At 34.8% G+C, this 23018-nt stretch overlaps 1 protein-coding gene across 2 annotated transcripts in view; it reads left to right on the plus strand.

Moving 5' to 3' along the window:
- Positions 1 to 21369, plus strand: part of TOGARAM1 (TOG array regulator of axonemal microtubules 1) — a 69167-nt gene extending 47798 nt beyond the window's left edge. For both annotated transcript variants that reach the window (XM_040620864.1, XM_040620865.1), the window contains 9 exons: positions 3423 to 3528; positions 4305 to 4540; positions 4940 to 5098; positions 8035 to 8161; positions 9594 to 9712; positions 15175 to 15364; positions 16976 to 17195; positions 19523 to 19609; positions 20222 to 21369. In XM_040620864.1, coding sequence (XP_040476798.1) covers positions 3423 to 3528; positions 4305 to 4540; positions 4940 to 5098; positions 8035 to 8161; positions 9594 to 9712; positions 15175 to 15364; positions 16976 to 17195; positions 19523 to 19609; positions 20222 to 20475 — 1498 coding nt within the window. In that variant the 3' untranslated portion in view covers positions 20476 to 21369. The remainder of the gene's footprint in view (positions 1 to 3422; positions 3529 to 4304; positions 4541 to 4939; positions 5099 to 8034; positions 8162 to 9593; positions 9713 to 15174; positions 15365 to 16975; positions 17196 to 19522; positions 19610 to 20221) is intronic.
- The last annotated feature ends 1649 nt before the right edge of the window (positions 21370 to 23018 follow it).

Consider the following 23018-nt stretch of genomic DNA (forward strand, 5'->3'; position numbering starts at 1 on the left):
TAAAAAATTACGAGGCATGCAAAGCAGCAGGGAAATACAACCCATAATAAGAAGGGAAAAAGCTAACTATTGAAACCAATCCAAAAATGATACAGATGATAGAATTAGTAGACAAGGACATTATAGCTATAGTTATAATTCTGTTCCATATTTAGTGACATGAACAGAGAATCAGTGAGCTATAGGACAACTCACAAAATCCCTTTTGCCATATAGTGTAACATGATTGAGGGAAATAACATCCCCTTATATTCACACTCGAGGGGAGGGTATTATCAGGTGGTATATGCCAGGGGGCAGGAATCATGGGTGCCGTCTTAGAATTCTGTATTTCACATTCAGAATAAAAAGGGTCATTTGATAATGATAATGATAAAAAGGTTAATTCATCAAGTGATCCTGATTTTATTTATCACATAACAGAGCTTCACAATACATTAAGAAGAAACTGGTAGAACTGCAAGAAGAAGTAAATACATCCACAAATACAGTTGGAACTTCAACAACCGTCTCTCATTAATTGATAGAACTAGCAGAAAAAAAATCAGTGAGGATATGAAAGACTTGAATCACATGATTGACCAACTTGACCTAATTGGCATTTATAGAATACTCCACCTAAAATAGCAAAATTTACACTCTTTTCAAGTCCACAAGGAACATTTACCAAGAAAAATATTTTGGAACATAAAATAAGTAATTTAAAAGGATTCAGATTATATAAATTTTGTTCTCTGACTACAATGGTATTAAATTAGAAGTTAAGAACAGATACCTGGAAAATCTCTAAATGTCTTGAAACTAGCATGCTTAGAAGCAACCCATGGATCTAAGAAAGTAATCAAAAGGGAAATTAGGAAGTATTTTGTAACCCTTTCTTAAGTAGGCTCCACGCCCCGTGTAGAGCCCAACGTGGGGCTAGAACTCATGACCCTGAGATCAAGACCTGAGCCACGATCAAGTGTCAGATGCTCAACCAACTGAGCCACCCAGGCGCCCCCAAAGTATTTTGAACTTAATGAAATTAAGAATGAAACATATCAAAGTTATGAGATGCAGCTAAATTTAGATGGAAATTTATAGCACCATAACCCCTATATTACAGGAAAAGAAACATTTTGTATCCGTGATCTCAGCTTTCACATTAAACTAGAAACAGAAGAGCAAATGAAGCCCAAAATAATTAAAGAAAAGAAATAATAAAGATTACACTAGAAATCAAGAAAATAATAGAGGAAATCAGTGAAAGCAAAAGCAGGTTCTTAAGATTATTTGATAAACCTGTAATCAGACCGATCAAGCAAACTAAGAGAGAAAAAACAATTACATCAGGAATGAGGAATAAACATCATTACTAATCATATAGCTCTTAAATAATACAGGGATAAGATAAATAAGGCTTTATGCCCATTAATTTAACAACTTAGTGAAATGGACAAATTCTTTGAAAAGCGCAAACTACCAAAACTCTCTAAAAAACAAACAAAAGCTAACCTGTATAATCCAATATGTATTAAGGACATTGAAATTATATTTAGAACTTTTCCACAAAAAAACTCAGACTCAGATGGTTTTACTATGAATTATACCAAACATTTAAGGAAGAAATCAATTCTACACAGACTTAGAACACTGAAGAAAGAGGCTGGAGTACTTCCCATCTTATTCTTTGAGGCCCAAATCACCCTCGTACCAAAACCATACAAAGATAAAACTACAGACTGAGATAAAAATATCTCATGAGCATAGATTAAAAATCTTTAAAACAAGTTTTCATTTTGCCCCCTCCTAATCCTGAATCTGCTTTTCCCTCATTGTTTATCATCTTAGTTAATAACTCTGCCATGGACATTTAGTTGTTCATACCAAGTCAGTGTTGACTTTCTCATTTGTTTACATTCCATCAGTTCCGTTATTTTCAAGAATATATCTCGGCTGCTGATCCTGTCATTCAAGCCACACCTGGCTATATTAGTGTCATCACTGGTTTGCATGCTTCCATTATTGCTCACCTCATACAACAGCCAGAGTGTACTGGTAAAACTCCAATCAGAACATGGGATTCCTGCCACAAAACCCTCCAGTGGCCCCCTAGAACTACGGAAAAAATTGTTAACTGTTTTTCTTCATTTTCCGTCCCTTGCCCCTGTGAGTCTCATCCGGTGAGTTGCTCTGCCTTACTTATCTACTCTAGCCATCTGGCTATTTCCTGAACCCCAAGCTCATTTATGCCTCAAGATCTTTGTACTTAATTCTTTGAACATTCTTCCAGTGGCTTCTCTCACTTCATACAGGTATCTGTAATGTCACCTCCTCAGAAAAGCCTTCTCTCATGACTTTAACTAAAATAGTGTTCTTTTCCCCATCTTCTTATACTGCTTTATTTTTAATATTGCTACCTGACCTTGTATTTTATTTTAACACCTCTCTTAGCAATTTGATTATGATGTTCCATGTTGTGCTTTTTTTGTTTTATCCTGTTTGGGGTTTGTTGTTAGATCTGAGAGTTTATAGTTTGGATTGAATTTGGAAAAATTTTAGCCACTTTTTCTTAATTTCTTTTCTGCCTCCCTCTCTCTTGACTGTATTGTTATTAGTATGTATAGAATTGGGTTGTTTTTGCATTTAAATTAATTGTAAACTGTTTTATGCTTATTCAAAAAATGAGAATTTTGAACCAGACAACTATTTAAATAGGTTTATTCTTGCTACCTTGGATTCTTAGGTCTTTTCTTTTCTCTTGAGTTTTCCAGAATTCGTTCAGTGAATTTAAATGCTTAAAAAAATGACTGCCATCAATATTACCTAAGGAAATATTACAATATTACTGGGGAAATTCATTTTGGCTCATGGTTTTCAAACCTATAAGATGAAAATCATCATGTTGGAAATGTTATGTCTAAAACCCACTTGAATCCCACTCTCTTATTAGTATCCACCTACCTTTCATCTGGCTCATTAGGTCAGAGAATGACAGAAAAATACAAATTACAGAACCATCTGTTGGTGGTTTTCTGCTGTTGGATTATATATTCACCAATAAGGTAGTTACTTTTCTCCTTCCATTTTTGTTTTATTGCTTCCCTCACCTTTTTTTCTGCCATTCCTTTTCCTTCTGTTCCCTAGAAAGAATATGGCATTCTATCACTAGGGAGGAAATATTCCTTTCTGTTTACAAAGCATGAACTTAGTGTGACTGTAAGTGGTATTTAGCTCTTAAAAGATCTTTTGAATCATGAAAGAGAACTATTGGAGCAAATAAAATTTTACATATTTTTTATTTGAAATTCCTAAATGATATGGGATAAGAAGCAAGATCTCATTGGCAGTATTTTATACGCACAAAAGAAGACATCTGAGATCCTGTTCCAGTTGAGCCCCATTTAATAAGTGATTTTGTCATTTGTTTCTTTTTCCCATAGGGAGAAGAAAATTGAAGGACTGAATTTTATTAGGTGCTTAGCTGCTTTTCATTCTGAAATATTGAACACAAAGTTGCATGAAACAAATTTTGCGGTAGTTCAAGAGGTAAACTTATTTTTTCAGCTGAGTTAAGGATTGTTTGGATAACAAAGAAAAATACGCCACGTTTATTTGACCTTTAAAAAATACCTCTGTACTGGGGCAGTCTGGGTGGCTCAGTCAGTTGAGCATCCAACTCCTGATTTTGGCTCAGGTCATGATCTCTCAGGGTTGTGAGATTGAGCCCTGCATGGGGCTCCACACTGAGGGTTAAGCTTGCTTAAGATTCTTTCTTTCCTTCCGTCCCTCCCACCCCCGTCCTGTGCTTGCTTTCTCTCAAAAAAAGAAGGAAAGAAAGAGAAAGAAAGAAAGAATACCTGTGTACTAAATGATATAAGTAGGCTTGTATGTAGTTAAAAGTAGCTCCAAAAAGGTAGCTCATACCTTACTTTGCAACTTTTAAAAATTTTTATTAAATGTTCATTTTTAGGACATAAGATAATGCGTATTAAAACATTTTACTTTAGGGGCGCCTGGGTGGCACAGTGGTTAAGCGTCTGCCTCCGGCTCAGGGCGTGATCCCGGCATGATGGGATCGAGCCCCACATTGGGCTCCTCCGCTGAGAGCCTGCTTCTCCCTCTCCCACTCCCCCTGCTTTTGTTCCCTCTCTCGCTGGCTGTCTCTATCTCTGTCGAATAAATAAAAATAAAAATCTTTTAATAAATAAATAAATAAATAAAATAAAACATGTTACTTTAATAGTAAATTTGGTTTCAAAGGTTTTATTACTGATTTTCTTTTAGAATATCAGCAAAATGTATATTTTGGAAATTTTTTTTAGGTGAAAAATTTACGCTCTGGAGTTTCTCGTGCTGCTGTGGTCTGTTTAAGTGATCTTTTCACTTACCTGAAAAAGAGCATGGATCAAGAACTAGATACTACAGTAAAAGTTTTGTTGCACAAGGCTGGAGAATCAAATACATTTATAAGAGAAGATGTTGACAAAGCACTGAGAGCTATGGTCAGTAATGTAACTCCTGCACGTGCAATTGTTTCTCTTATCAATGGAGGACAAAGGTAATATTCAAATAATTTTGATATGTCCTTAAACTAAAAATGCAATTGTTTGCTGTCTAGGATATAGGGAAAACACAAGCAAACCTCAATATTATTTCAGTCAAAAAACAAATAATTCTTATTTGATAAACATCATATGAACATTTAAGGAATAATAATATTGTTATTCTAGTAACTTTACACATATTCCTAGATCTGGAACTAAATAAATGTCAGTGATTATGAGTTTTATTTTGTTTTTAACTTCTTGGGGATGGGTAACTAATGTAATTTGTTGTTTTAGCTTCCAACGATGATTGTTGAGGGTTAGGAGTAGTTTAATCATCTAACTTTAAAGGTATCTCTTTGGCAAGTAGTTCATACATCAGCTTTGTTTCAACTGATCCTGTTCCCTTGTAGCCATTTACACATTGCAGTAAGAAGATGTACAGCCCAGCACTTATCAGATGTGGTGGAATTTATGGAACCAGAGCGTATTTTATCTGGAACAAAGGATATGGCCGACCGCATATTACCAGCTGCTGCCAAGTTTGCTCAGGACAGTTCACAAGAAACCAGGTGAATAGCTGCTAGTAATATTTGCTGAATCTGTTCAGATAAGGGCTTAAAAGTAGGCAGCAAAGGTTAAAAAAGAATAAACATTTTTTCTAAATGGACAAGGGGGGTCCCCAGGGATTGGTGCTGGGGGATAGACTTATTTAATCGGTTTGTAAATGATCTTGAGGGAGTGCACAGTGAATTCTCCAAATTTACAGATGACACTACATACTTCTGGGTAGTGAGATGCCATGTCACAGGGATGAACTGCATGAAAACGGCACAAGACTGTATGATTGGGCAGAAAAGTGGCAGAAGAACTTCATTGTGGGCAAATGTAAGGTAATGCATTTAGGGGAAATGATATATTTTCCAAGCAATCAGGTGAAATCAAGGAAATAGGTGCACATGAAAAATACAGGAAGCAAAATGGGTAACATATTGTGTCCTGAAACATGAGATAGCTACACTTAGAAAATCCCATAAATTTCCTATTGCTGTACTTGAAGAACAGTTCTATGATACATTACTGTATTGGTAACTTTATTTTTTAAGTAAACTCTGTGCCCAACGTGGTGCTCGAACTCACAACCCCAAGAACAAGAGTCACATGCTCCATCAACTGACCCAGCCAGGTGCCCCTCGCTGTATCGACGACAGAAATTTTGGATATAGTCAAGAACCTAGGTTCAACTCCTAGCCCCAGTCACTTTTGCCCTTAAGCAAATTCCTTAATATCTGTTAGCCTAGGTTTCCTCGTATGTAAAATTAGGAAGGTGGGACTAGGTGATTGATAATGTCCATTACAAAAACCTAAAAATTTATGGCAGTTACATAAGAAGATAGATTAAAAGTGGGAGGGGGGGTCCTGAATTCATAGAGACTAAAGTGAAGAAGGATATAAAATTATTAGCATTTTAAGACAGAGGTATCCATGACTTTAGGTAACTGGAGTTAATCTTATGGAAATCATTGGACCAGAAGCTAATATAGAAAGTCAATGTATTCCTTTTCTGTTGCTGTGTAACAAATTACCACAAACATAGTGGTTTAAGGCAACACAGACTTTTTTAGCTTACTGTTCTTTAAGTTAGAAGTCTTTCATGACTCAACTGCTTTCTCTGCTTGGTGTCTCCCAGGGTTGAAATCAAGGTAATGATAATGCTGAGCTCTTATCTAGAGGTTCTGTAGAGGAATCTGCTTCCAAATTCATTTTGGTTGTTGGCCAAATTCAGTTCCTTGTAGTTATAGGACTTAGGTCTCTGTTTCTTTGCTGGTTGTCAACCAGGGTCCTCTCTCAGCTTCTTAAAGTCACCCAAATTCCTTCTTGTGCAGCCCTCTCCATCTTCAAGCCAGCAACAGTATGTTGAATCCCCGTTGTGCGTAGAAGCTCTAATTCCTCTTCTGCTACCAGCCATAGAAAGTTCTCTCCTTTTAAGGGCCTGTATGATTAGATTAGGTCCACCCAGAAAATTTCTGTATCTTAGAGTCAGCTCTACCATATAACATAACATGACATAATCCTGGAAGTTATATCTCATATTTACAAATTGTAGGTATTAGAGCGGGACATCTATGGGGAGCCGTTTTGGAAGTTATGTATGCCACAGTAAAGTTCAAAACAATTTAGGAGGCTTTGGATCATAATAAACTAGTTAGGAACAGAAAAAGATTCATAATGGTTGTTGTGTGTACGTCTTAACCTTTCCTAAATGACACGGTAATTCTTCTACTCCATTTGTCATTTCTCGATTTCTTATTTGAAGTTTTAAAATTATAAAATGGTTACAACTTTCCAGTTTTACTATTCCTCACATTTAGTGCCCCTATTGCTTGTTTACTTGTTTGTTTTAGCCATTCTCATATCATTAAGGCCTGTGATGGAACTACAGCCCTTAATGTTCTGGGCTAAAAGTTATAATCATCTTCAAAACTATAACTGATTAGGAACTACTTATCAAGGTGTAACCTTATTCTGATTCGGAGGAGAGAACAGTAATTTTAATTTTCTAATACTACCTCCCTTTCTATAATTTTGTTAACAATCAAAGGGGCCTGGTTGATACACATATTCCTGAGATCGTTCTCTACCCTCCCCTTACCCCCCAAGACTTGCCTTCTCTGGTTCTTCCTAGTCCCATATATTCCAAGTTGTAGGAAAAAGCATAGCTGTAATTAATTTTAGGACCAAGCCTCTTTGAAGAATAGTAATATGGTATAATTATAAGGTACTATAAGACCCCTCTATCCAAAAATATCTCCAGTACACATTTCTATGATATGGTTCTATCAGAATGATATCTTGGCTTAAGGTTTTATCCTAAAGAGAATTATTTTTTTTAAAAAAAAAGAATTATTTTAAAATTTATATACTACCATAAAAAATTAGTTTGGAGAGTATTACACATTCATTATATATCATCTATGATTTATCAACTGACTTTGGGTATGTTTTAGGTAGCAAAGAATAGGTTTTTGAAGAATTGGAACCCAGGTAAGTTTAGGCAGGGAGAACAAAAAGAGCGAGGGTAAGAAATATAGGAAATACAGAACCTAGGGAAGGTTGACTTAGGTCAGAACACCTCTCACCAGCAACCTCTTGCCCAATGAGCAAGGGACCCAAGGATAAAGACAGACTTCTCCTAACTCACAGTTCTGCCAAATACCAGCCTTGATATGGACCCAAGGGTGCCTGAAAAATAGAATTCAAACATTTGGCTCTCCAAAAAGAGATTTGAAGATTGGAAGCTATAGTGTTTTCTAAAGGTGAGGGACAGGAGAATGCTATACTCCAGTTCAGTTAGTATAACTACATTTCAGGAGCTTGTTTAAAATAGGGATGACAATCTTGTTATTGACAGGTTTTTTCTATTGAAAAAAAAAATTGCATCTAAGGGACAGACACTGAGTTTGTTAAGGTATATAAACTTATTTGCATATTTCTCAAATGTCCATAGGTACTATGGTCGAAAGATGCTTTTCCTTATGATGTGTCATCCAAACTTTGATAAAATGCTTGAAAAATATGTCCCATCCAAAGATTTGCCATATATTAAGGAATCTGTTAAAAGCTTACGGCAAAAGGTATGTGGAAAAACTTTAATTTGTAAACATCTTTAAAAGCAAAGTACCAGGAAACTAAAGGTAGAAGTAATTACTTCTTTGATTATTTCTCTGTTAACCATTCAGAATATAGCTGCAGTAGCATTTCAACAACTGCAGTTGAAAAACAACTGCAGTAGACATTTGGAGTGTCAGTAAGTGTTTATTGAACAGAAGCTTGGTATTTGGTAGAATATAGTGTGGTTTATTGGAGTTACAAGACTTGGATTTAATTCAAGACTTGGGTTGGAGAATTAGTCAATTATATAATGTTAGGTACATCACCTCATTTCTTTAACCTGAATTCTTTATTTTTATAGAATAAGGATAGTGATGTTCATCATGCTTGGTCCCTGCTTTATTTACCTTGCATATTCCACTAGTAGAGTTCCTATCACACTGCAGAACATTGATTGGGATGGGGAGCCTGTGTTTTATTTAATCCTGGTAGATAATGGGGATTCAGACATATCTGAAATGAGTGACTGAGGGAATATCAAGTAAAATAAAATGTGAAAAGTATCTTATAAAAAGTAATCCACTTACATTTTTTTTTGCAAAAATATGTTTAATTTAATAATGTAGAATTTTTCTATGGTAATTTATGTTACTGATAATCTTGGATAAAGGATTCATTTATGAAAGGACAATTTTTCGAAGATGTATGGCAATATACATTTTAGAGCATTTTTTCCTGCTTATTGATCTTAAAAATTTTAGCTTACTTCATATAGAAATAATTAAAATCACCATGTAAAGAATTATCTTACTGAACTGAGGCAGGTTGTATTTGTGAGTCATTTCAAGTACAAGTATTTTTAAATAGTTCTTATCTAAGTGTTTATTCTCACCCTGCTGTAGCATAGGAATTCATTATCTATGTAATGTGTTCATATTTTCTCTATAGATTTTAAGGTTTAAGAAGAGTAGTTATAGGGGCGCCTGGGTGGCGCAGTCGTTAAGCGTCTGCCTTCGGCTCAGGGCGTGATCCCGGAATCCCGGGATCGAGCCCCACGTCAGGCTCCTTTCCTGGAAGCCTGCTTCTTCCTCTCCCGCTCCCCCTGCTTGTGTTCCTCTCTCGCTGGCTCTCTCTCTCTGTCAAATAAATAAAATCTTTCAAAAAAAAAAAAAAGAGTAGTTATAAAATATAGCATATTAATTTTAAAATTTTAAAGTTTTACCCAGCTAATATAATTTCCTATTAGTTGGTCACATATTTGGTTAAGTTACTACTAATTAGAAGGTATTTTATGTATTGATACCCTTTAAAGCATAACCATAGCTGATTATTAAGATGTGTTCACTTATAAAAAGATCAATAATGACTTCTATGAAAATTGCATTGTATAAATTATTTCACTTAACTGGTTTTAAGACTTTTTTATTACACTGCCTTTCTTTATATTACTTAAAGGGCTTAGGAGAGATACCACTAGATACTCCTTCAGCAAAAGGAAGACGATCTCATACTGGCACTCTTGGAAATACAAGGTCATCATCTGTTTCTAGAGATGCTTTCAATTCAGCTGAAAGGTAGGATCATTCAATAGTCCACATCGTTAGAGAAGTTACTCCCAAGTGACAGTAGTCTCATTTGGATGTTTTTATGAACTATCCCAGGAGTATTTGTCAAAACTTAATGGAGTTTTAAAAGTTGGTAGGGACTTAGAAAGTGTGAGGTAATTATATTTAATAAGGCAATTATATATTCACAGCAACTGGCTTTTACATGCACTAAACATTATTAAAGCTTTAGTGAAAAAAAAAAAACTTTAGAAAATCCAAACATTTGAAGAAGAATTAACCAATCATCCATAGTACCACCAACCAGAAAAGACTACTCTTAAAATTTTTATAAATATAATTATATATATAATTGTGTAACCTGTTTACACTATTTAATATGTAATAGCCTGATTATATAATTTTTAAAAATATATTTTTGGGGGGTGCCTGGGTGGCTCAGTCAGTTAAGAGTCTGCCTTCTGCACAGGTCATGATCCCAGGGTCCTGGGATTAAGCCCCATGTCGGGCTGTCTGCTCACCAGGGAGCCTGCTTCTCCCTTTCCCTCTGCCTGCTGCTCCCCCTGCTTGTGCTTTCTCTCTCTCTCTGTCTCTCTCTGCCAAATAAATAAATAAAAATCTGAAAGAAAGAAAGAAAGAAAGAAAGAAAGAAAGAAAGAAAGAAAGAAAGAAAGAAAGGTCCAATTTCATTCTTTTGCATGTTGCTGCCTAGTTTTTTCAACACCAGTTATTGAACACACCATCTTTTTGCATGGGATATTCTTTCCTGCTTTGTCGAAGATTAGTTGACCATATAGTTGTGGGTTTATTTCTGGGTTTTCTGTTCTGTTCCATTGATCTATGCGTTGGTTTTTGTGCAAATACCATACTGTTTTGATCACTACAGCTTTATAATATAACTTGAAGTCCAGAATCATGATGCCTCCAGCTTTGCTTTTCTTTTTCAAGGTTGTTTTGGCTATTCAGGGTCTTCTGTGGTTCCATACAAATTGTAGGGTGGGTGGGTTGTTCTAGCTCTGTGAAAAATGCTGTTGGTATTTTGATAGGATTTGCATTAAACGTATAAATTGCTTTAGGTAGTATAGACATTTTAACAATCTTAGTTCTTCTAATCCATGAGCATGGAATGTTTTTCTATTTCTTTGTGTCATCTTTGATTTCTTTCTTAGGTGTTTTATAGTTTTTAGAGTACAGATCTTTTACCTCTTTGGTTAGGTTTAGTCCTAGGTATCTTCTAGTTTTTGGTTCAATTGTAAATGCGATTGTTTTCTTAATTTCTCTTTCTGCTGTTCATTATTGGTATATAGAAATGCAACAGATTTCTGTACGTTAATTTTATATCCTGCAACTTTACTGAGTTCATCTATCAGTTGGCAACTTCTTGTGGATTTTTTTTTTTGGTTTTCTATATAAAATATCATGTCATCTGCAAATAGTGAAAGTTTGACTTCTTCCTTGCCGATTCGGCTGCCTTTTATTTCTTTTTGTTGTCTGATTGCTGAGGCTAGGACTTCCAGTACTATGCTAAATAACAGTGGTGAGAGCAGACAGCCCTGTCTTGTTCCTGACCATAGAGGAAAAAGCTCTCAGTTTTTCTCCATTGAGAATGATTTTAGCTGTGGGTTTTTCATATATGGCCTTTATTATGTTGAGGTATGTTTCCCTCTAAACCTACTTTCTTGGACTGCCTGGGTGGCACAGTTGTTAAGCGTCTGCCTTCCGCTCAGGGCGTGATCCCAGCATTCTGGGATCGAGCCCCACATCAGGCTTCTCCACTAGGAGCCTGCTTCTTCCTCTCCCACTCCCCCCTGCTTGTGTTCCCTCTCTTGCTGGCTGTCTCTCTCTGTCAAATAAATAAATAAAAATCTTAAAAATAAATAAATAAATAAACCTACTTTCTTGAGGGTTTTTATCATGAATCTATGCTGTACTTTGTCAGATGCCTTTTCTGCATCTTCCTTTCTTTTAGTAATGTGGTGTATCACATTGATTGATTTGTGAATATTGAACCATCCTTGCAGCCCAGGAATAAATCCCACTTGATCCTGGTGAATGATTCTTTAATGTACTGTTGGTTTCAAGTTGCTAGTATTTTGTTGAGAATTTTTGCATCCATGTTCATGAGAAATAATGACCTGTAGTTCTCTTTTTTAGTGGAGACTTTGTTTGGTTTTGGAATCAGGATAATGCTGGTCTCATAGAATGAATTTGGAAGTTTTCCTTCCTTTTCTATTTTTTGGAATAGTTTGAGAAGAATAGGTATTCACTCTTCCTTAAATGTTTGGTAGAATTCTCTTGTGAAGCCATGTAGCCCTGAAGTTTGTATCATGGAAGATTTTTGATTACTGATTCTATTTCCTTGCTGGTTATGAGTCTGTTCAAATTTACTATTTCTTCCTGTTTCAGTTTTGGTAGTTTAAATGTTTCTAAGAATGCATCTGTTTCTTCCAGATTGCCTGACTTGGTGGCATATAATATTCTCTTAATTGTTTGTATTTCTGGGGTGCCTGGGTGGCTCAGTTGGTTGAGCAACTGACTTTAGCTCAGGGTCCTGGGATTGAGCCCCGCATCGGGCTCTGCTCAGCGGGAAGTCTGCTTCTCTCTCCCTCTCTCTCTCTCAAATAAATAAAATATTTATAAAAGATAACAGTTTGTATTTCTTTGGTGTTGGTTGTGATCTTTCCTCTTTCATTCATGATTTTATTTATTTGGGTCTTTTTTTTTAATCAGTCTGGCTAAGGGTTTACCAATTTTGTTAATTTTTTCTGAGAACCACTGCTGCTTTCATTGTTGTGTTCTATTGTTTTTTAGTTTCTATACTATTTATTTCTGTTCTAATCTTTATTATTTGCCTTCTGCTGGCTTTAGGCTTTGTTGTTCTTTTTATAGCTCCTTTAGGTGTAAAGTGAGGTTGTTTGAGATTTTTCTTGCTTCTTGAGGTAGGCCTGTATTGCTATATACTTCCCTCTTATGACTGCTTTTGCTGCATCCCAAAGGTTTTGGACCATTCTATTTTCATTTTCATTTGTTTCCATGTATTTTTCTTACTTCTTCTTTGATTTCCTGGTGACCCATTCATGTTCAGTAGCATGTTGTTTAACCTCCATGTATTTGTGGTCATTCCAAATTTTTTCTTGTGGCTGACTTCAAGTTTCATAGCATTGTGGTAGGAAAATACGCACAGTATGATCTCAGTCTACTTATGCTTATTTGGGCCTGATTTATGACCTAGTATGTGATCTATTCTGGGGAATGTCCCATGTGCACTTGAATGTATATTCTGCTTTAGGATGAAATGTTCTGAATGTATGTGTTAAGTCCCTCTGGTCCAGTGTGTCATTCAAAGCCATTGTTTCCTTGTTAATTTTCTGTTTAGATGATCTGTTCATTGTTGTAAGTGGGCTGTTAAAGTCTCCTACTATTATTATATTATTATCAATGAGTTCCTTTATATTTGTTATTAATTGTTTTATATGTTTGGATGCTCCCTAGTTGGGGCCATAAATATTTACAATTGCTAGATCTTCTCTTTGGATAGCCCCCTTTATTATGATAATAGTGCCCTTCATCTCTTGTTACAGTCTTCAGTTTAAAATCTAGTTTGTCTGACATAAGTATCGCTACTCTGGCTTTCTTTTGATGTCCATTTGCATAATAAATGTTTCTCTGTCTCCTCACTTTCTATCTACAGGTGTCTTTATGTCTAAAATTAGTCTCTTGTTCTGCCTTCTTTTGAATTGATTGATTGAGGTGTGTGTGTATGTGCGTGCTCGTCTGTTTTTTGTGTATACCCTAAGGTATATTCACTGTTATTGTACTATCAAATCCATTTTGTTTTAAATAACAAAAAAGCCATCTTTGAACACAAGTTTCAGTAATTAGATGGCTTCTTGAGGTGTTCTTTTTTACTCTTTTCATTTATTCACCTTTTATGTATTATATACTTCTCAGTTTAAATATAAATTGAGTCCTCTTTTTCTCATACAGAATTAATCATTTCACAAATTAGCCTCAGATCAATTTATTTAAGCAAATTAAAAATAACGAATGCATCTAAGATCTGCATTCTAGATCATCATCCTGTGTCTACTTTTAGGATGATTCTGAGTCGTTCATTTATCAGTGCTCTTAAAACAACTTCGGCACCATTTTTAATACTGGTAGTCAGAGAAATGGTGACTGGCAATTCTTACCATTGTCTTTAAGACCTGTCAATTTGGGGTTGTCTGGGTGGCTCAGTTGGTTAAGCATCTGCCTTTGGCTCAGGTCATGATCTCAGGGTCTTGGGATCGAGCCCCACAGCAGGGAGCCTGCTTCTCTCTCTCTCTCTCTCGCTCTGCCTCTCCCCTCTGCTCGTGCTCTCTCTCTCAAATAAATAAATGAAAATCTTAAAAAAAAAAAAAAAAGACCAGTCAGTTTGTATGACACTTTAGTTTCAAAGGGATCATTCATCTGCTATATTGACTCGCCCCTTTATAGCAATAAAAAAACAAGATGCTAGTAATAGTAAGTCATTGAAATAGTAAGCCCTTCTGGTGTCAAGATTCTAGTTTTCTCATGCAAAATCACATGGATATTTTGAGTTAACATAGGAGGACTGAAACTACTATTTTTGGAAAGTCCTACTTACAAGGTGAGCCCTTGGTTGGCATCTGGGAACTACGATTTAAGGAGGATTGCCACTGTTCCTTAACTGATAAGAGTAGTTTACTATACTACAGTTATTTGGGCAAACGATGTGGTTTATGCTAAAGAGCTGCTTTCCTTCTGGGAGCCTAGAATTTCAGTATATCCTAGACAGAGGGCCAATCATGACCAACACCCAGTAAAAACCCTGAGCATTGAAGGGTGCCTAGGTGGCTCAGTTGGTTAGGCATCTGACTCTTGCTTTTGTCTCAGGTCATGATCTTACAATTGTGGATCGAGTCCTGTGTCAGGCTCTGCACTAAGTGCAGAATCTGCTTCAGATTCTCTCTCACTCTCCCTATTGCATGTGCTCTCTCTCTCTCAAATGAATAAATAATCTTTAAAAAAAAAAAAAAAAGCCTGAGCATTGAGTTTCTAATAAGGTTCATTGGTAGACAGCATTTCACATGTGTTGTCATGGGTTGTTACTGGAGTAATTAAATTTGTCCTGTGTGACTCCACTGGGAAAGGACCCTTGGAAGCTTATATCTAGTTTCAACCAGACTTTGACCCCTGCACTTTTTTCCTTTGCTGATTTTGCTTTGTAACCTTCTGTAATAAATCTTAGCTGTGAGTAAAACTACATGCTGAATCCTGTGAGTCGTCCTTGCAAATCACCAAACTCAGGGGAGATTTTAGGGACCCCCAACACAGGTATTCTGGCTATGGGTTAGATCACTTTGTGAATTTTTGAAAAATAAATGTGTAATAAGAACTATTTATTATGTTTCTGTTTCTTATAGGAAATTAATAATGAAATTAAATTTACCTTTCTTTAACTTTAGAGAAGTAACTGAAATTCGTGACATCACCAGAAAATCAATTCCCCGCAATTCCTTAGAAAGTGCTGAATACATTAAAGTCATAACCAGCTTATTAAATGCAAAAGACTTCCGTGATCGCATTAATGGGATTAAGCAGCTTTTATCAGATACTGAAAACAATCAAGAGCTTGTTGTTGGAAACATTGTGAAGGTAATGAACTGTCAAATTAATTTTCATTTTCAATATGTAGCTAACACCTCATTAGTATAAGAAATTGCCCAAAAGTACCTTACATATATTGTTTTAAAATGTTACACTTAGTGAGAAGAATGGATTGCTTAGGTTTTGCTGTGTTAAAAGCATTCTGGAACAAATCAAAGTAGTTGGGAAAAATTTAAAAATAGCTTCTTATTTTTCTGAATTCTCCCATTAAGTGGTAACTTCTTGAAAGCTCTGTATTCTCAGAGCTCTTAGAACCTGACATTCAGTGAATATATGTTGAGCAAATCAATAAGTATTTTAAGAACCAGGGCATTTCAGAGCTCTGATATTACTTAAGAGTAGATATTAAAATTTTTATATGTAGATTAGAAATCTTGTATGTACTAATTTATATACTAATTTATATACCAACCCTTAGGAAGATAACAAGCAGTAGAAAAGGAAATAGTAATAAATGAGCACAGATAATTTTTGCTTCTTCGGAGTTAGTTCAGTTAATTCCATTAGTAATTTATTAACTAAATTCCATTTTAAATTTGTATTTATGTGCATTAAACTTGGCCAACATACCATAACTACTCTTAATTCCAGTAGTGCTGTCTCTTAATTTTGAGTAAAAATAAATCTCTTGGGGAGCGCCTGGATGGCTCAGTCGTTAAGCGTCTGCCTTTGGCTCAGGGCGTGATCCCAGCGTTCTGGGATCGAGTCCCTCATCAGGCTCCTCCGCTGGGAGCCTGCTTCTTCCCTCCCCTTCCTCCTGCTTGTGTTCCCTCTCTCGCTGGCTGCCTCTCTCTGTCAAATAAATAAATAAAATCTTTAAATAAATAAATAAATAAATCTATCTATCTCTTGGGAAGACTGTTCTTACCGTGAAAAATTTTCTGTATATATATTAACTTTCATAGTTTTTATGTGATACATATATATATATATATATATATACACACACATATTTTTTTAAGCCTCACAGAATAGCTCTTTACTCACTTGATGTGACTAAAGATTTGCTTATCATTCCCTTAATATACCTTAAGCTTATGAAAGTTAAGAATTCTAAATAAGAGGAATAGTTGTTAAAGTAATCAGGTTAATAGTTGTTAAAGTAATCAGGTTAAGATCTAAATAAAAATTTAGATCAGAAATTGCATATAAAATTCTCATAAGACACTTAAACTGAAACTAAATCAGATCTCTATGGTAAAACGTATGTGTCTAATTCAGTTATGAATAGTGATAAAAATAGAAACTTTCCTTGAGTTCTTAGAGTTAGCTAAGCCAACTTGCCAAAAAATAGCATTTTTATCACATTTACAGTAAGCCAGTCATCTTCCTACTAAGCAGATATCAACCTTAATTTATTAGTATGTCTTTTTGGGTGATCTTTGAAGACTTGTCTTTTTGCTATAAGAAGGTTTGAGACTTAGATTTAACACCCAAACTTTTATAAAATTTCCTATTATCTAAGTTCAGCTTAAATAAGATGTTGTATGTATGTTTTTAAACAGTGTTTTAATAGGATAAACAGTATAGAATGCCAAAAAGAATTTAAATAGCTATAAACATTATTTCACCTTAAATAATTTACCAATTTGTTTTCAGATCTTTGATGCTTTTAAATCTCGACTTCATGATTCCAATAGTAAAGTAAATCTGGTGGCTCTAGAAACAATGCACAAAATGATTCCTTTGCTTAGAGACAACTTATCTCCTATAATCAACATGCTAATTCCAGCGATAGTAGATAACAATCTGAATTCTAAGAATCCAGGCATCTATGCTGCCGCCACAAATGTTGTTCAGGCACTGAGTCAGCATGTAGGTAAGAAATCTTTACTTTGGCACTGAAATTATTTTGACTTTACTTTTGTACTTCCTGGTTCTATGCATTATGTTTTTTTTATAATGTTGCAATCATAGTCAATATTTGTCATTTAATGTTGTGATATTCTCAGTAGTATTTTAAATTATTTTTAGAGATTAAATACTGTCCCATTAAATTGACTTTACCTTCCCTTATTTTTGACTTTTCAGTTCTTTTTTTCTACCTCAGTCTCACATCTGATGCAAATAAATGTAAAACTTAACTATAAAACGTGTAAGGATTACATAGGTAGAAATAGTTAGGACCTGATTACATAGATAGACATAGAAAGAGTTCGTTTGGTGGAGTTGTTAGCATGACACTAAAAGCGTGATCCATAAAAGTTGATAAATTAGACTTCATCAAAATTAAAAACATTTGCTCACAAAAGACCCTATTAAGTACATAAAGAGACATACTACAGATTGGGAGAAAGTGTTTGCAAACCACATATATGAGGAAGAACTCAGAGTATATAAAAACTCTCAAAACTGAACATTAAAATAAACAATCCAATTAGAAAATGGACAAAGGACATGAAGAAACATTTTGCTGAAGAGAATATATGGATGGCAGATAAACACATGAAAAGCTGTTCAACATCCCTAGTCATTAGGGAAATGTAAAATTCAAGTTAAGACCGTGATCATTATACAAATATGTTACTCTGTTAGGGCTGCTACAATAAACTGCAGACTGAATGGCGTAAAAACAAACATTTATTTCTCATAGTTCCGGAGGCTGGAGATTTCAAGGTCAAGGTGCCAACAGATTTGGTGTCTTTCCCATCTTCTGTTTGTGATGTCACATGATGGAAGGGGCACAGGAGCTTTTTGGAGCATCTTTTATAAAAGAGCACTAATCCCATTCATAAGGGCTCCACCTTCATGACCTAATCACCTCCCAAAGGTCTCACCTCCAAATGCCATAACAATGGGGATTGGATTTCAACATACGAATTTTGGAGGACACAGACATTCAGTTTATAGCAAGTATCAGGACAGCTAAGATTAAAAAGAGTGACAACACCAATGCTAATAAGATTTCAGAGAAACTGAATTTTTGCTGTATTGCTGGTGAGAATGTAAATAAAATGGTGTAGCCACTGTAGAAAACAGTTTGGCAGTTTCTCAGAAAAACTAAACTACACTTATCATATTAACCCTTCAGTTGTATCGTTAGGCATTTATTCCAGAGAAATGAAAACTCACTTCTATCCAAAAACCGGTACACCATTGTTCATAGCAGCTTTATTTGCAATAGCCAAAAACTGCAGACAACCTAAATGTAATTCAGTGGGTTAATCATGAAAAAATTTGTGATAACATCCATGCCATAGAACACTTAGTAATAAATTAGTATTATGGATACACACAACAATTTGGATGAATCTAAAGGGCATTATGCTGAGTGGAAAAAGGCAGTCCCAAAAGATCACATGCTGTAGGATTCCATTTGTATAACCCTCTCAAAATGATAAAATTTATGGAGATGGAAAACAGGTTAATGGTTATCAGGGTTAAGGGGCAGCTAGGTTGGAGGGGCTGGATGTGACTAGGGAGATCTTTGTGGTGATAGAGTATTTCTGTATGTTAATTGCAGTGATCGTTTCACAAATCTACACATGTGATAAAGTGACATAGAACTATACACAGGTAGGGGCCGGCTCATTCAGTAGAGCATGTGACTTTTGATCTTGGGGTCATGAGTTCAAGCTCCACTTGGGTGGAGAGCTTATAAAAAAAAACTCCAAAAATCAACAAATAGGTGAATGATTTAGATTAGAACTATGCACATGTATTTATAAATGTCAGATTCCTTGTTTTGATGTGTACTATAATTTTGTAAGATGTAACCTTTGGTGAAAGGTACCCAGGACCTTTGCAACATCTTTGAATCTATAATTATTACAAAAGTAAAACTTTGAAAAAATCAGTAAAGATAAATACTACCCTCAAAACAATTTTTTTTCTGTTTTTGTTTGTATTTGATAAACCTATATTCTATTTTTTGGAATAAGATGCTTGGGAGATGGGCAATTCTTTTGCTTTTTTATACCATATGATAGCTCTTTTAATACAGAGGTATTTTTATTTCTTATTTGCTATAAGAATATTATTCTATTAAGGTTTTATAGATAATGTTAAGTAGCGATTGCATAGATTTAAAAATCTTTTCAACATAATTGCATTCATTTGCATGAATATATTTTCCTTTCAGTTCTATGTAATGGAAAATAAGATCTCATAATTCCTTATATGTCTGTATTACTCTTTTTTGTTTAGACAATTACTTGCTTCTGCAGCCATTTTGTACAAAAGCTCAGTTTTTAAATGGAAAAGCAAAACAGGATATGACTGAAAAGCTTGCTGGTAAGTATTTTTTAATTGCTATTTTAAAGAAATATTTTATTAACTAAGGATAAACTGATAGACATTTCAATTTAATTTTGAGATAACTACCAAATTCAATATCATTACCCATAATGTAAAAATAAATTGCATAATCATCCACATGAGAACCTTTTAAGACTTTTACCCCCCAAATTTTTTTAAAAGAATTTTAGCCTTTTTTTCCCAGTAAGTATTTAGTCTTCTTATCAGTAGAAATAATACAGAAAAAATAAAAAGACATTAAAGTCAATTTGGTGCACTTGGGAAACTGTTTCAAATTATGTGTTTGATAAAAGGTCAGTGAGTTAAAAATGTATGTTTTTATTTAACTACATTTGGAAAACACTGAGATGGATTTTGGCTTTAATTCCTGTGTTTACTACTTTTGCCTGAACTAAGCTGTCATATATAGAATTTTAATACTTAAAGATTCCATTCTCTGGGAGGAAAGTTTCTGACCTTAATTTTCTTTAAAAAGCTTGACATTTTAGGACAAATGGCATAGGGAAGAAGCTTAGTATATTTTGTATGCTTTTTAATTAGCCAAACTTGAATAAAAACCTCACTATTTACTACATTTTTATGTTTCAGATATTGTTATGGAACTTCATCAAAGGAAGCCCCATGCCACAGAACAGAAAGTGTTGGTTGTTTTATGGCATCTCTTGGGTAACATGACAAATAGTGGCTCTTTGCCTGGAGCTGGAGGAAATATACGAACAGCCACAGCTAAATTATCAAAAGCACTTTTTGCACAAATGGGTCAGAATCTGTTAAATCAGGCTGCATCTCAACCACCACATATCAAAAAGAGTTTAGAAGAATTGCTCGATATGACAATATGAAATGATTTATGAATCTTTGATGAAATATAGTATGGTGAAGAAAATTGTTTACAGATGACAAATGGAGCTTTTTTAAAGTTACATTTTCAGTGCCTGCACTTCTCATCTGGTAAATTAAGTCAATGGCTGTTTGTATTTGCAGCCAATGAGTACACATCTGCCCTGTATCAACCCTACCACTTGCACCCATCACACAAAACCCTAAAATAATTGATATAACCTAACATTCATGAAATCTGAGGTACATGGAATGAATCCAATTATATTATTTTTTGAGGAAAGTCCTGCTCATTTGCACTATTCTATAGAAACCACAATTCATTGCCCTATATGTACAATTAGATTTGTAATTAAAAATATACTTTTTATTATGTAATCATGTTCTGCTATGTCTCATTACTCAGCCTTATTTTATGAAATGAAAGAAAAGTTATTGAACTATGTTATCACAAACTAACTTGTGTGCTATTTGTGAAAAACATGTATTTCTGAAATCAGTCTGCTAATATGATTGTGCAGTATTAGCTTGCTTTTGCTGCTGCATTAATGTGATATATTTGCTTACCGTTTGGGTTAAATCATCTACATAATTGTGAAATTTAGCAAGTTATAATGAAGCATGATGACCAAAGTTTTAGAAAACACTTAAACATTTTAAATGCACGTTAAGGAAAACGTGTTGAATGTAACTTCCCTATTTTTGTGTGAAAACACTAAATTTTATTTCTATATGTCCCAACATTTATAAAGGTGTTATTTTGCTGCCCAGTTGTGTAATTCTCAAAAATAGTGCCAGGTCTTCTATAGCTTTTCTCAGAATTCTTGGGCTATAAGTACTGTATGCATCATAAAAAGAAAAGGAATGTTATAAAAATAAAACGATTTATTTCTGTAGATGTGTGAGAGGTGTCCTATTTTTCCACCTTCCAAATATGTTAAAATAAAAAATATATGTATTATAGTATCGACCTATCACTTTCACTTGCTATACTTGATATAATATTGACCTATCTCTATTGACCTAACAATAGACCTGGGTTATTCTAGCTTTAGAGGAAATTAGCCATGTGACCTTGGGCTAGTCACTTGCCAGGTCTAGGTCTCAGTGTTCCCATCTCTAAAATGTGAGGGCTGGACTAGGTGATTTTTAAGGTTCTATCTTGTTCTAAAAATCTATGGTTCTGTGTCGTAGTTTACTCAGTGATCACTTTATTACAATTGTGAACTATTCTCATTCTTTTTCATTTCTTGTGTCACTAACTGGTTTTCTAATGTATTTGGCTTCATTTTAAGTTGTGATTCTTTGTATTACTCCATGACTGCTGAGGAATAAAAGAGGTTTTACAACAATTTGAAGCTAAGCTGAATGGAACGTAAAGACTTGGTTACTTTTTCTGTTTGTAGGTACTGTAACATATTCATAGTTACATACATGCCTTTTAAATGCTTTATCTTTCCTTCTAAACGGATTTTATTATGTTTCTATAGTTTAGGTCTGAAGTTGGCAAACTTTCTGTAAAAGACCAAAAAGTAAATATTTTTGGCTTTGTAAGCTACAGATAGATTGTGGCATCTTCTTTGGGGTTTTTTTTCTTTCTTTCTTTTTTTTTTTTTTTTACAAACTTTTAAAAATGTAAACTACATTCTTAGCTCAGGTCAAACAAAAACAGACCTCTGGCATAGTATGTCAGCACCTGGTTTAGACTCTTTTGACCTCAGTTGTAAATCTGAAATCATCATTAAATTTTGCTTTAACCCTTAATGATATATGCACCATTGAAGCAATAGTTACAGATTCCAAGTTTTATTAATTTTGACCATTATCCTTGTGTCATTGCAAATGTGCCTACTAAATTTGCATTGATTGATTGTTGAGTATATGGAAGGTAAATTTTAAATTTCAAAGGCAGAAGATCATTACTTTATAAGCTTAATTATCCCTTTTTAAAAAATGTATATACTATGAATTTTGCATTGAAAAAGTACAGTAAAGGGGCACCTGGGTGGCTCCAGTTGTTTAAGTGTCTGTCTTTGCCTCAGGTCATGATCTCTGTGGGTCCTGGGATTGAGCCCTGCATCAGTCTCCCTGTTTAGCTGGGAGTCCCCTTCTTCCTCTCCCTCTGCGCCTCCCCCCTACTCTTCTGCTTTTTCCTTCTGAAATAAATAAATAAAATCTTAAAAAAAAAAAAAAACGAAAAAATACAGTAAATATAATCACTACTATTAATGTGAGGATTTTACATAATGTCTGTGCCTTTATTATAAAAAAAATTCATTATGTAACAGAGTCCCAAGCCTGAAAGTGTTCCTCTGTTTTAGTAACTTACTGATATTGAGCACTCAGAAGTCTAGCACTCTGTTACCAAGAATTGTTATCAACCAAAAAGTCAACAAAGAATTGGAGACTGATCACTGATTGAAAGAAATAAAGGAGGGACACCTGGGTGGCTCAGTCGGTTAAGCGTCTGCCTTCTGCTTGGGTCCTGATCCTGGGGTCCCCTGGGATTGAGCCCCACATCGGCTCCTTGCTCAGCGTGCTTCTC

This window comes from Ursus maritimus, unplaced genomic scaffold, assembly GCF_017311325.1.
Source record: "Ursus maritimus isolate PB19 unplaced genomic scaffold, ASM1731132v1 scaffold_36, whole genome shotgun sequence".
NCBI classification, from domain to species: Eukaryota; Metazoa; Chordata; class Mammalia; order Carnivora; family Ursidae; genus Ursus; species Ursus maritimus.